The sequence below is a fragment of the Callospermophilus lateralis genome, chromosome 9 (genome assembly GCF_048772815.1).
Source record: "Callospermophilus lateralis isolate mCalLat2 chromosome 9, mCalLat2.hap1, whole genome shotgun sequence".
Lineage (NCBI taxonomy): Eukaryota > Metazoa > Chordata > Mammalia > Rodentia > Sciuridae > Callospermophilus > Callospermophilus lateralis.
Genome location: NC_135313.1, coordinates 76978705 through 76993501, shown reverse-complemented (window position 1 = coordinate 76993501; position 14797 = coordinate 76978705). Strand labels below are relative to the sequence as shown.

At 33.7% G+C, this 14797-nt stretch overlaps 2 protein-coding genes and 1 non-coding gene across 20 annotated transcripts in view; 1 reads left to right on the top strand and 2 right to left on the bottom strand.

The window, feature by feature from the left end:
* Positions 1–4985, top strand: part of Rif1 (replication timing regulatory factor 1) — a 58168-nt gene extending 53183 nt beyond the window's left edge. Inside the window, exons 34-36 of the mRNA XM_076865916.2 lie at positions 110–263; positions 1834–1942; positions 2411–4985. Of these exons, the coding sequence (XP_076722031.2) occupies positions 110–263; positions 1834–1942; positions 2411–2625 (478 nt within the window). The 3' untranslated portion in view covers positions 2626–4985. The remainder of the gene's footprint in view (positions 1–109; positions 264–1833; positions 1943–2410) is intronic.
* Positions 4986–10911: 5926 nt separating this feature from the next.
* Positions 10912–11031, bottom strand: LOC143407698 (small nucleolar RNA SNORD22). The gene has a single exon (XR_013092436.1). It is a non-coding gene; the product is annotated as a small nucleolar RNA SNORD22 (small nucleolar RNA).
* A 132-nt stretch (positions 11032–11163) lies between these two features.
* Positions 11164–14797, bottom strand: part of Neb (nebulin) — a 206248-nt gene continuing 202614 nt past the window's right edge. For all 18 annotated transcript variants that reach the window (XM_076866351.2, XM_076866352.2, XM_076866354.2 and 15 more), the window contains one exon: positions 11164–12072. In XM_076866351.2, the coding sequence (XP_076722466.2) occupies positions 11899–12072 (174 nt within the window). In that variant the 3' untranslated portion in view covers positions 11164–11898. The remainder of the gene's footprint in view (positions 12073–14797) is intronic.

Sequence of the window (14797 nt, the reverse complement as noted above, 5' to 3'; positions counted from 1 at the left end):
TAATTTAAAGTCAGTTATGGTTGAGTTTAAATGGAGAAATTAAACCGAATAAGCCCTTACTAGTAGTATATACGGACAACTGATTCTCCTTTTTCTCTCATCTTTTCAGGGCAAGAGGCCTAGGACAACTTATCAGAGCCAAGAATATAAAAACAATTGGCGATCTGAGTTCTCTTACAGCATCTGAAATAAAAACTCTTCCTATCCGGTCTCCCAAAGTTTCTAATGTAAAAAAGGCTCTTAGAGTGTATCATGAACAGCAGGTAAAAAAACTCAGGTGGTACTTAAAATTATGTATTAATCAGTGACCCAATAGCATAGTTGTAGAAGTTCATATTTAGACTCCTGTTGCTTAAAATCCCGTTTTATGGTCCCTTTATCCCCTCTAAAGACAAGGTCTTGCTGAATTGCTTTAGGATCTCACTGAGATGCTGAGGCTGGCTTTGAACTCGTCATCCTCCTGCCTCAGCCTCCCAAGCTGCTGGGATTACATGGGTGCACCACTGTGCCAGGCTATACTGTTTTTATTTAATGCACCTGAGATTTCTTTTAAAACTATCTTTTCTGCTTTGAATTCTGTCCTCGTATCCCTCTATGATTTTTACCAGATGGTGATGGATTTCATTGCTGCTTTTCTAAAGCCTAGATACTGAAATCTAAACATTTATGGAAAGCTTTACAACTTTCTAGGTCATAAAACTTTTGATTTTGATGTCTAACACATTTTTACTTATTTGTGTTTTTCCTTCCAGCATTTTACACGTGCACACACATACGTGTGTGTATATATACACGTGTGTGTGTATGTACACACAATATACATATATACAGAGTCAAGGACAATTTTCATATATCTGATGAAAACTGATTCTTTCCCCCAATAAAGACTTATACAGAAAATTTTGTGTATAATTTCAGGGTTCACAGAATTGGTTGAAACAGACTTTCTATCTGTTAATGTTACTAGACACTGCAAATAAATGATATACTAAAGGCGAAAATATGAAGACTTCTGCTATAAAGTCCTTGATTTTTTTTTTAATTGTGATGTTTAAAACATCTTTTGACTTGTGACTTAAAAACAAAACCAGAAAGTAGTAATTTTCAGTCTAATCGATTGAATTTCTGAAATTCACTTACCATAGCAATCTACTATGTGATTTTTCTTTTTCCCTCTTTTTTTTTTTTTTTTTTTTTTTAACTATGTTCGTAGTTACACCAGTATCCCCATAAACTAATTTTGGAACATTTTTGTTGGTGGAACCCTGTAAGAAAAAAATCCTGAATTTCTTAGTTGTCACTTTTATCCCTTGTCTGTAGATAACCACTTATTTACTTCTCTATGGATTTTATTTTAGACATTTTTGTAAATGAGGCTACCACCTTTATTTCTTAACGTATTTCACTTACCATATCATTTCCAGGTTTCTTTGCTATAGAATATGCCAAAATTTCCTTCCTTTTTCAAGGCAAGATAATGATCCATAGTATAGATATACCACATTGTTTAGCCTTTCCTCTGTTGATGGACATCTGGGGTTGTTTTCACCTTTTACTATTATGAACAGTGCTTCTGGGTACATTCATAAAATTTTTGTATGGGCTGTGTTTTCATTTCTCTTGGAGATATATATAAAAATTTGGAATTGCTAAGTTATAAGGTAACTCTTTTTGAAAGTAGTATTTTTTTTAAGTTAATTTTTTTTTAAAGTTAATGTGTGATTGACTGTGGGACATAATGTTCCATATAATGTATTTTTCCCAATATTTGTACCATTATTGCTATGAAAAGTAACTTCTGATTTTTGTTTTTTACTGCTCTGTATAATCAAGGTAAAATCTCGTGGATTAGAAGAGATTCCAATTTTTGATATTACTGAAAAAGCAGTAAATGGAATAGAAAATAAGTCTCTCTCAACTGATGAAGAACGACTTGCCTCAGGTATATATTAGCATAGTGTGAGAATTTTATGTAGAAGACAAGCTGATTTTCTTGAATAAATATTTTGTTATGCTTTTAGTTTTAATTTAATTATGCCTTATTCAACAAGTTTTTTGCTTTTTATTTTTTTTTTTGATGCCAAGTACATGAAAAACTTCTTTGATTTCAGGTGTTTTTTTCTTAATTGTCAACATTTAGTCCTTAAGATCTCCAGTAAGGATATAGAATATATATTCTGTTAACAGTTATGATAATAAAATGAAGTCTTTTCTTTACTAGCACAGAATAATATGTCATAGTAGATTTTTGTGTCGGTCTTATTCCTTTGAGAAGAGGGACCCCTCATTCTACTTTCTCAAATTGAATCCTACAAACTTATTATATTTGATAGGGAATATGTACATGCACACATACATTTAATTTTTTAACTGATATATATTTAATGTGTTCTTTTTCTGTTTCTTTTAGATTTACTTGATCCTGTTCCCTTTGAAACTCCATTATCTAAAAATCTTGTTGCACAGATTAGTGCTCTTGCTCTTCAACTGGATGCAGAAGATCTCCACAATTATTCAGGAAGCCAGCTATTTGAAATGCATGAGAAACTTGGTACTATGGCAAACTCTATAATAAAAAATCTGCAGTCACGATGGAGATCAACAGCCCATGAAAATTCCATTTAGTGTTTTAAGAGAAATTGAATTTTTTAAAACATCCCCAGATTTCTTGATTGGTATATTTCAGACTTGTTTTATCAATCAGTTTAAAAGGGGAGACCTCAAGGTTGATAACATTTCAAACCTGTGAAGGGCAGTGACTTAATAAGTTCAGTTTTGTAAGATCATTAAGTAAGATCTTTTTTCCCCATTGTTTCTTGGCTGCTATAGTTTTTCAAGAAATTTTAAATACCTTATTTAGATTTGAAAGCAAAAGCAGAAACAAGCATTCATTTTATTTCGTATTTTTAAACTCCATGCATATTTTGGTTAAACATGGAATGCAAATTACTTTAATGTTGAAAATTTTTATTTGATTTTTGCTAAACTGATAAAGGCATTTATAGTTTGTTTGTTTGTTTAATTGTTCATATATATATTGTGCCTGTGGTTCAGGAAATTTGTTTTTTGTAAAAGACCTCAAATGGGATGTAAAAAAACTGGGACTTTTTCCCCACAAATGTCACCTTTGGACAATTTCGGGAAAAATACCAAAAGTTAATTTCTTGAGGTAGAAATATTATTGTAGAATTTCTCAGATTCTCTTCATTTGCATTAGCAAGTATTTGTGCAGCAGCCTGTGAAAATTTATTAGACATAGTATTCCTTTCTAAATGCATGACTGTTTGTACATTATATGTAGATGACTTTTTAATTTATAAATTTCAGCCTTCATTAATTGCATGAATTTTTCTGCAGCTTCTTGTGAATACCTTGGTTTTCCTTACTAGAAACATTTTGTATATATTTAATATTGAAATATCTGTGTGGACAGAAGAAGTGCTTCATGTGCTTGCTGCAGATATTTGTAGGCTTATGTATCTGCATATAAAACAACAATTAGTTTTATATTTAATTAATAGTTAAACATGAGCTTAGCCAGGCCCAATGGCACATACCTGTAATCCCAATGACTTCAGAGGCTTAGACAGAAGGGTTACAAGTTGAAGGTCAGCCTGGCCAACTTAGTGAGACCCTGTCTCAAAATAATACAATAAAGAATGGCTGGGGGTGCAGCTCAGTGGTAGAGGGCTTGCCTAGCATGCACAGGTACTGGGTTCAATCCCCAGTACCACTTTTTAAAAAATATATATATATTTTCTAAAGTATTCTAAATGAGAGAATGTTACACGATAGCTTTGAAATTCATGCCCTTAGCTTTTTTTTTTTTTTCTTTTGGTTTGGAAGCGAATACCAGCCACTAGAAAGCGTGCCTCATTACATTTCTTCTTAATGGAGAGTTAGAATGAATATTTTCATTGCAAGTTGGACTATAAGAAGTCTAGAGATTATCTGCTTTATTCATCTTTAACTAAAATTAAACTTGGAAGAAATTTGAAACTGTTTTTATACGTGTATCTTTTGCCTATTTTTTATAAAGGGGGTATGTATAATTATTTGTAAATTTTTACCAACTAGTGTTAGCACCTGACTTCCCATATTTGTTTTGTCTTTTTAATTGAGCATGTACCTTGCTTACTCTCAATATATCAGTGAGTTTCACACTTGATTCAGAACCTAATTCCTACTTGAAAAGGCATGTTTCTGTAGTAAGTCATAGAAAGTTTAATCCTTGCATCTAATTTACGTAAGGTCTCCTTTTTTCAACCGGGAACTTCATCCAACTTCTATGAAAGTTTTTTTTTTCTATAATCATAAATATAGATATTTTTGGATCTAAATATGATATATACACCAGTGATAGTTTTACAAAGAAATTCTTTTGATTTTTGAACTAAGATTTGTAGCTTGGAGAAAACTAAGGGAAAAAAATACATGAGTTTTTAGTGAAAAATTGTGAATAAAAAGGTGTGTGTGTGTGTTTGGGGTAAGTGTTAACAGTAGACATAGACATGAGTCAAAATTAGCTCATTTTATGACTGCATATCTTAACATTTGAATGATCTAAATTAATTTGGTGGAATGAAGTCCTTAGGAAGCTGAATAGTAAAGCAGAAAATATAACCAAAATGATTACCATTTATTAAATTATTGGATTTGATAGAAGCACAGGTATTAGTTAAAACAAATTATGGTTCAGTGATATGTTTAAAAATACTATTTTGACGGAAAAGGCCAGCTTGTTATGTATCTTTTTTCTTGGTATGGTTATAAGCATACATTTTAATCACCTTTCAGTATTCTTGCCTGAAAACTTTCTGCTGATTTTCCCTGAATAATTCCTGAAATTGCCAAAAAGAAAGAAAGAAAAAGAAAAAAATTTTTGATCAGCTCTGATGTTTTGTTCCATTATTAAAATGAAGTTTGTTTTTCATCTCTTTTCTAATGTTTAAATAAAACAATGGCAGATATTGATAACACTCAAATGTGGTTTCTTAATTTTTTATGGTTTTAAGGATGAATTTAGTGGCAATTAGAACTGTAGTATAATTTTTCATAAATGTTAAATCTGTTTGGTGAAAATTCACCAAGTGGTACTATGGAATCCATTCATTTTGAGTCCATTGCTAAAAGTTCTTTGTTGTTTCAATAGGTTTGAAAACCGTTGTTAAGGTGGGAATGTAGCTCAGTGGTAAAGGACTTCCCTAGTGTGCCTGAGGCCCTGGGTTCAATCCTAGCCCAGTAAAAACAAAATGTTGAAGAATGTGAAGCTCTATTATTAATTCTAAACAATGTAGGTTAAATCAAAGTTAATGCTTCATCAGTAATACAGTCAAAAATATGATTGAAATTTGAACTTCAAAAGTATAATAATTCTAACATTGCCCATTGTTCATTCTTCCTGTACAGTTTGAAGGTAGTCAGATTCTGTTACATATTTAAGCATTGTAAAAACGTGAATAAGTGGGAGAGTCAGAACTGGGGTAAAGTGGTACAAATCTGAATATGTAAGTGAGGCTGTGTTTTTTGTTGTTATTTCTTTAGGTAAAGGAATAAGAATAATTTTTAAAAAGTGCTGTTTTTAATGCTTTCTTATAGAGTTAACATTTTCTCCTAAAGCCATTCCTTGCAACATTGACTTCATCTTACTCTTCATAACTGTTTTGCAGAGGTAGTTTGTTAGCTAAGCTAGGAGGTTGTAATGCAGTTATTGGCATTACTAGGGTTAGACTTGTATGGTGGCATGCGGTTATGTGTTGGGGTTTATTTGCTTGTTACCACAACCCATGTCCATTTGAAAACTCTTATTCTTTCTGTATCCAGACATTAGACTGAAGTTTTGATTTTAAACACGGTGCTTCTCAATCTAGGAGGTGTGTGTAAAATGTGGATTCAAACTCTGAAGGTCTTGAGATGGGGCCTGAGAGTCTGTATTTCTATCAGACTTCTAGGGGATTCATATGGGTATTCATGTGAATGGACTGTTCTAACAGTAGATGGGCCTAAGAGGTTTTAGACTGTCCAGAAGGTTTTGCTAACCTAAGCAGATTTAAGTCCTTAGGAGTATTGCCACAAAACATAAAAGCTAGACCTTCATAACTTCCAAGTCTATAAATTGAGGATGCAGACTACAAATTAAAATGTGATTTTTTTTTTTTTTTTTTTTTTTTAAGAAAGTTAAGGGTAGAATTTTTCCTCTTCGGGGAGTCTTTTTAAAAATATAAATTATTTTTAAAAATAGATTCACAAAAGACGTAAAGATTTAACTTTATAGAATCTTCTTAGGTATAAGATTAGACACAGTGCTTTCTCACATGGCTTATGTTCTCATTTTGGGAGTGTTAATATTAATGTAGATTTTCAAATACTAGAAATCCATTCACTCCCTAAGCCTTGCTGTGTGTATTATGACTCTTCATTATTAATAAGCCTTGAAGACAGACACTATGCCTAAGACTCATTTAGTAATTAAGTTAGTAATTCTATGACGAAGTCATATTTGACAGCCACACCTTGTCATTTTTCTGAGTATCTCTGGTGACTTGCTGAGAGATTTTGTGGTTGGGAATTCCTATTTCATTATAATGTGAAGTTTGAAAGATAAGAGTTGAACAGTTTGATCCTCTAAAAGTGACTTTCTTAGAATTCTGTTTAGGTAACAGATTTCTTTCACAGATTTAAATAACCTGTGTGTAAGAACTTACTTCATTCAGTGTGCTTCAGAAAATGCAGACAAAAGTTAAGTAATGGGTATCTTTAATTGGTTTATCAAGATTTATTGATTGCTTTTTTGCAGGGGTGGGGGGCGGGGGTTGATGGCTGAGTTAATGGTAGGTCTGTTGATGTGCCTGACTTTACATTTTGCCTTTTGGATGTATTCATTAAAATCTGAGTTCTTCAGGTTTGAGGGTGTGTAGATATTAGTCTTGCAGAATTATGGAATTTCATTCAGTCATTCAATTTTTGGAACATATGTTGAATTATATAATAGGATCTTAACCATTTTCTCCTTAATACAGTAAGCATTGTTCTCTTCAAATAGCACTTTAAAGTCCAGACATGATGGGCTAAGCTGTTAAACCCCTGGGGAAAACAAATACTGTAAGGAATAAAGACAACCCCTTCACTTCACCGAGACTGTAAATTTCTTGTATGTTTATGTGTGTGCGTGCAGATTTTTTGAAGGCAATATTTTTTTTAATTTTTTTTTTTTTTTTTTTTTTAGTTTTAGTTGGACACAATATCTTTTTTTTTTTTTTTTAAATGTGGTGCTGAGGATCAAACCCAGTACCCCATGTGTGCTAGGTGGATTCACTTGAGCCACAACCCCAGCCCTTTGAAGGCAGTATTTTTAATTGTTTATACCAAAAAGAAGAAAAAGGCCTGTGTAACTTATTCTCTTCCTATAGCAGGAAGCACTTGCCTGGTTGTGAGGCCCTGGTTGTGATTCCCCAGTGTCACACACGTGAATTTGAAGAAGAGTATCATGAGCTGAAAATAGAATGTAGTGTAGTAACTTTTTATACATAATTGAGTAAAAGTTTCTGAGGCATTGTATTTTTATAGAATGTTTTTCTAAGAGAAAATGGAATTAAGAGAATTGGTTACAAATACAGAAACTGAAGGATGGCAGTCTTTATACTAAGTTTTTATAGAGCAGGAATTTGCAGACTACAAGCTGCCACCTATGTTTTGGACTGCCATTGAGCTACAACTGGTTGTTACTTTTTTTTGATTGATTGGAAGTCATTGAAAGAATATTTTGAAAATGTAATTTTAGTGTTATAAAGTTTATTGAAACACAGTCATGCTTACTAATGTACTGTCTTCCTATAAAATGGTAGAATTGAGTAGTCTGTCAGATCTATGTCTCCTAAAATCGCTGGCCCTCTGTCATTCCCTGTTATAGAGGATAATTTTGTTTGTATATGGTATGTGATCAGTTTGGTTATTTGAATCCTCGCTTACAGATTGGGGTCTGGACTCCTCTGTTACACACATCAGGTTTCATTTACAAAGTGGATTCCCCTGATACAATTTTGTCTTTGAGTACTGCTCAAAATCACATATATAAAGAGGTACCAGTGCTTTTTTAAGAATAACCCACTTTTTTTTCTTTCTGCAGTGTGGGGAATTGAACCCTGGGCCTCACCCATGCTAGACAGGTGCTCTGCCACTGAACCAAATCCCTAGCCCACGTTTTTCTCAAACGTTAAAAGTATAGTGGGATGTTTGCCATAGTATTCAGGGATTTTGGTGGTCTGAGGGAAACAGAACCTGGCACTGATACATTAAACCACACCTGTGAAATAAATTATGGCACAGGACTTTGCTTTCTGTGTTGGTGAATTATTGATTTATTTCAGTCTATTTAATACTACCTCCTCGGATATCCCTTTTATGCATTTAGATTGATACGAACGAATTCAGTCCTTTATTAACCCTATTTTTGTCACTGTCAGTTGGTAAACTCTGAGTGTTTACATAAGCATTTCAGATTTAAGAGGAGTACTTGTTAATTCCTTCATTAATTGCACTAGTAGATGAAAAATAGAGTGCAGCCAGATTTGATTATGTAATGCTCATAAAATGTTCAAAGCAGATAGATCTAAACTTACAAAGTGAGTGTTTCTGCCTGATATGACTGTATTGAGGGAGGGAGAATTTATTTGATTCACAATAAAACCTTTCATGAATCATTGAGAGTTAATTGGTGTTATTTGCCAAATGAAACTCGTTATTGAAACATTTTAAGAAATGCACTTTCACATAAAATAAACCTATAACAACTAAATTCTCGTGTTCCCTTTTGTTTGCGGGGTGGGTGGGGGGCTTGCTGGCTGAGCCAAAATGAGTAAGAGGCATGCATGAACCATTTATTTTGCTCCTTTTAGGACTTGCTATTTAGAGGATTTTAAAGAGGTTTTCTGATTTATTCATAATTTTATGGGTTCCATAGACTTCTGAATCCATAGCTTTAAAAAAAATGTGACCAACTAATACTGAAAGAACCTACTTTTATTTTACTAAGGCTGTTATAAAGTATACTACAATCCAAGTGACTAGGTGTTTGAAGTCTGAGAAACAAAAGAGACAAAAGTACCCCCTTGATAAGGATTGTGAGAAAGACTATTTGTTCCTGGGTTTTGGGTGGTTTTCTGGCGGTTTGGGGGGGGGGCATTTCTGGTATTTAGTATTGCTTGAGTCTCTGTCTTCATCTTCATGTGGCTTTCTTATGTGCATATATGTACAAATTTACTCCTTGGTTTTTAGTAATTAGAATATTTATAAAATAGGTCAATTTTAGTAAATTCCTCTACGTACAACGTACACGTTTATTAACTGAAAATTAAAATAACACATTGAAATTTCTTTTCATTGCAACTCAAAATTTTTAAAACTAGAAAATCTTATAATGATACTCTAACCAAAACTACCCAGTATTCTCTTTACATCTCTTCTAGTTCCCGAGTTTTATTTCAGGCTTCGTAAACTTATACAAAGGCTTTACATCTATTGGTACTTTGAATCAAATAGAAAAGTAGAACTTAAATATATTGAAATCATTTATATACATTGTAACTGCAGATTGATTATAAATCATTGGCATCAAGGTGTGAAGAGATCCCCAGCACCAAAAAGAGCAAAAGAAAAAGGTACTTAAGGTACTCAAAATCATTTGTTGTCTTAAAGTAACATGCATAAATTGCCATCATGAAGAACAATGTACTATTTATGCCTAAATTGACTGTCAGGATCATTCTCAGAAGGATCTCATTCATGATACAAGAAATAACTGCAGGTATATTTGATGTTACACTGATTCACTTAAGAACTTTAAAACCAATGTCTCTTTGTTCCCTTTGAAGCCTGGAAAATCTTGATCTTAGGTGACATCTTGATTTTGCCACGTGTTCAGTCTGTGCAGATAACAATATCCAGTCTCCAGACCTGTAGGGAAAGTGCCTCTGTAGTAGTTATCTTTGTACTAGTAACTGCACATTGAATATCTGGTTACTTGCTTTATAAAGCAAGTAGGAAAATGAAAACCACCCATTGTGCTGATGGTACAGTGTGTTCACAAAGTTTGGAAGTATGTGCATGATGGAATTACCTTTCCTATCATTAGGATGCTACGATTTGGATTTGGAATGTCCCCCAAAGGCCCATGTTTTTAAGGTTTCATCCCTGTGGTGCTCTTAAGAGGTGGTGGAACATGTAGGAGTAGGTCCTAGATACAAGGACAGATCTTTAGCTTTTTAGGAAAGATAGTCCTTTGGGGGTGTTCCCTCCATTGGGATTGTGGTACCCTGGTCTCTTCTTTTATTCCCAGCTACGATATGAACAGACTTCCACTCCCAGTCCTTCCTGTTACCATATACTGGATATACTCTCTTGCCATGGGCTGAAAGATGATAGGACCAACTAGCCATGGATTGAAACCTCCAAAACTGTGAGCTAAAATAAACCTTTGTTTTTTTTTTAAGGTTGATTACCTCAGGAATTTTGTTACAGTAGTGGAAAGCTAATAGGTCTGTTTTGTTAGGGTTATAAATTCTGTGAGGATACCAACTTTACATTAGGCCATTGTTGGTTCATCTTTCTACCCTTTGTCCTATGCTGTTGACCCAGTAGATTCAGATGGGATCTCCTAAGGTTAGGATTAGATTTTAGATTTTAGGTTAGATTTTTCTTTAAGAAAAAGAGCTTTATTGGGAAGGTGAAAATGATCACTTGCTAACTTGAGTAGCTAGATTGTACAAGAAAGGACCTGAAAAGTCCCTGATGTCCTCCAAGACTTGGACCTCATTTAAGTGCACCTTGTTCTTTCTTAGACCTAGAAAAAAATTAGCAACCTATGTTTCAAACAAGGGATAATTCTTCCCTTTTCCATGTACAGAAATACTGATGATTCCTTAGTTCTTTCTGGAACAAATTTTGCTCTTCTCTCACAGCCAGACCTAGTGGATTACACCTTTACCAATTCTGGGACCAGACAGGAAGTAAGATGTGAATGTTTCTTCATTGGGAATCCTATAGCTATATCTATTTCTTCAGGGATGTTTGCTGAACACATCATCTACAGTATTGAGAATGTCTACTGTTATGCACTTTAATAGTACATTGAAACCATTAAAAATAAAGTTTATTCCATCAGCAGAGTTTGTTGCAGAAAACAGTTTTATTAAGTTACCAGTTTATCACCAGTTTATATTCACTACCAGGTTTATAATTTTAGAAATGGATTAGGAACACAAGCAATAGCATTTAAAAGCAAGGAAGGGAAATATGAATATCTGCCATTTTTCCTTTAGTGTGTTTGTCATGTTCAGAATGCCTTTAAAAAAAAACTTGTAGTTGGACACAATACTTTTATTTATTTTTATGTGGTGCTGAGGATGAAACCCAGCACCTCACATGTGCTAGGCAATTGCTGTTCTACTTAGTTACCCCAGCCCCAGAATGCCTCTTTTTAAGAAATAATGTTCACTTTTTTTATAATTGGGAAAGACTCTGGGTTAACACAGTAATAACATAACACAGCGGGAGTTTTTAAAATGTCTATTCTGAAATTAAACTGATTTTAAATCCCAAAGGAAATTTTATAATGGCAGTGTTTAATATAAAGAGCTTAACAGACTTAATGTTGTCTGAAGTTTTATGTGCAGGTCCGGAAAATAATGAAAATGTAAGTCTAGTTTAAAAACTGGACAGATTAACATGAATATTTGGTTTAATGGAAAATTATTTGAGTTCATATAGAAATAAATTATATTGAGATGTTACTGCCATAAATGACATTGGCAAAAAACAATTAACTTGAGAAGCAATAGTGTTGAGTCTAAACTGGAACACTGCAGGAGTTGTAGGTCTTACAGATGTGAGTTCTTGAAGTGCTTAAATAGCTTCGACGTAGTTGGCTGGAAGCATGCCGGTTCTTCCAGTTCTTTGTACAGTGCCATACATCCATCCTTCATCAATAGCTTGAACATTTACAATAGCATCTCCATCTTTGAAGGACACCTCATCTGCATCTGCAGCCATATAGTCGTACATGGCACGGAAGATTTTCTATTTATGGGGATAGAAATGGAAAATTCTATGGGATTTGTAATAACCAATATCTAATTTTAAAATTGACTTATTTCACAAATTTGAATTTCTAAAAAAAAGTGTGCAACTATCACCAAGAAAGTAGTGACTCAAGAAATAAAAGAAATAGTTGTGAATCATATCTGATAAGGGATTAACATCTGGAATGTATAAAGAACTCATACAACTCAACATGATGTGTATAATAGACATTTCTTCTATCAGATATACAGATAGCCAATAAGCACATGAAAAGATGTTCAGTGTCATCAGGGAAATGCATATCAAAACTACAAAATACCACTTCACACAGAATGGTGATAATCATCAACAAAACAATAGGTTTTAGAGAAATGGGATAGAAATTTTGAACCCTCATTAACTCCTGGTGGGGATGTAAAATGGTGTGGCCATTTTGGAAAATGGTTTGGCAGTTATGTGACCCAGCAAATCTACTCCTACCTATATAACCAAGAGGAATGAAAACTTTGTGTGGTAACTTGTAGAACCATGTTCATAGCAATATTATTCCTAATAGCCCCAAAGAGGCAACAACCCAAATGCCCACCAACTGATAAATGAATATTCAAAATGAGATATATCCATACAGTGGAACGAAGTACTGATACATGATGCAATATGATGGACCTCAAAGCATTAAGAAGCAGCTATGTACTAAATCTACATCTCCCATGATTTTGTATGAAATGTCCCAAATAGACAAAGTAGATTAGTTGTAGATGACTAGAATTGGAAGGGAGACTCTGGGAATGGGGAGTGAATGCTGATGGGAATAAGTTGCTTTTCCTTGTAATGTTGATGAAATATTCTAAGATTAAGCTAATAGAACAACTTTGTAAATTAATTATAAATTAATTATATACTTCAAATTATGAACTTCATTCTGTGTTCATTATATATCCATAAAACTGAATGCCCATAGAGAAAAGAGAATATGCTTATTTTATATGTAACTTTGGCTTTTTTGTGTGCATGCATTCCTGGGGATTGAACCCAGGGCTCTTGCACATGCTAGGCAAGAACTGAGCTATATCCTCAGTCACAACCCCCACTCTTATTTTTGAGGTAGGGCCTTACTAAATTGCACAGGCTGACCTGGAATTTGCAGTCTTCTGCTTCAGCATTCTGAGTGACTGGGATTATAGGTATGTGCCACTACACCCAGCCTTTGTCTGCCTTTTGAGGAGTTAGGCTATGTTTCAGAAAAAAACTTGAAATGCCATAGCAATATTGCTTATGTGAAAGTTGTCAGAATTAAAATACAGTCGTTTTTATCAAGCCTTAACCAAAAAAAGAAAGCCAGAAGATTATGAAGGAATCTTAATGCGCGATTGTCTGCTAATTTTGTGTAATTACCACAAAAGAATGCTCCAGAACTACAGCCTGGATCATAGGCCACTGCAATTTTATACAGCAAATACTCCAAGGTCATCTGCTCAGCAACAGTCTATTCAGTTTCAGACTGTCTCTACCCTTGTTAATCCTTGTAGCAAAGGATTATTGTTTTAAAATATTTTCTGTAATCCTCATTTGCTTTTGAAAACTTCGCCTTGCTTTCCTCACCCTCTCTGAATATACCCATAGTTTACTATAGCATATGTATTATTGCAATGCTCTATTGTTCCCAAATAAATCTCTTCCCAGTGGCTTGGGAGGCTGAGACAGGAGAATCACAATTTTAAAGTCAGTCTCAAGCTACTGCAAAGCACTAAGCAACTCAGTGAGACCCTATCTCTAAAATAGAGCTAGGGATGTGGCTCAATGGTCGATTATCCCTGAGTTCAATCCCTAGTACCCCCCCCAAAAAATGTCTTTATGCTTTGGAGAATCTAATTCTTACTTAGGTTGACACAGGTCAACTCTCAATTTGGAAATTTGGTAGCATATCAGTAGTAAAATTTTCTAAAAGATATCCAACACGATATAAACAACAAAAAGGAAAAAAGTAATTTTTTTTGAAATATAAGTAAAATACCCAGTTTCTTTCTAAGAGCAGCCCCCCCAATTTTTTTCTTGCATTTTCCCCAATGTAAGTGGAAAAACACTATAATAGTCATACTCTCCTCATTTAATATAGCTTGGAAATCTTTTCATCTATAACTCTCATTCTTTTTGATTGACAGAGAATTTCACATTTTAGTAATACCACAAGTTATTTAGCCATATCCATTTTTTTTAAACACTATAATGAGCATCCTAGTTGTCAAATAATTTCTGAAGAAAGTTATTTGTTTGTGCTGAGAGTTGAACCTATCGCCTCATGTGCTGGGACAAAACAGCTTTTAAAGGTAAGTGTTAGCCTAGGTCAAATGATGTACATATTTATTTTTAAGAGCTTTTGCTCTAATGGTCATTTGCATGTTCTGGTTATTAGTCATGGTGAATTTTTTTTTTTTTTTTTTTTGGTGGCAATTTTCATTTCTTACGTGAAATTGTGTATTCACACCCTTTCAGGTCCTTCTTTTGGGGGATAGGGAAATAATTTGTCATCGAATTTTATACTTTTTAAACATTAATATTTTTGTAATCTATACTCTTAAGTCTTTTCTCCCAGTTTAACATGTTTCTTTTAAATAGAAACATTTAAAATTTTATGGTGAAATCCATTTTTTTTCCTTTATACTTCCAGGTTTTGGATCTTGCTTAGGAAGGTTTTTCCCACCCCAAATGTTATAAAAGTAAT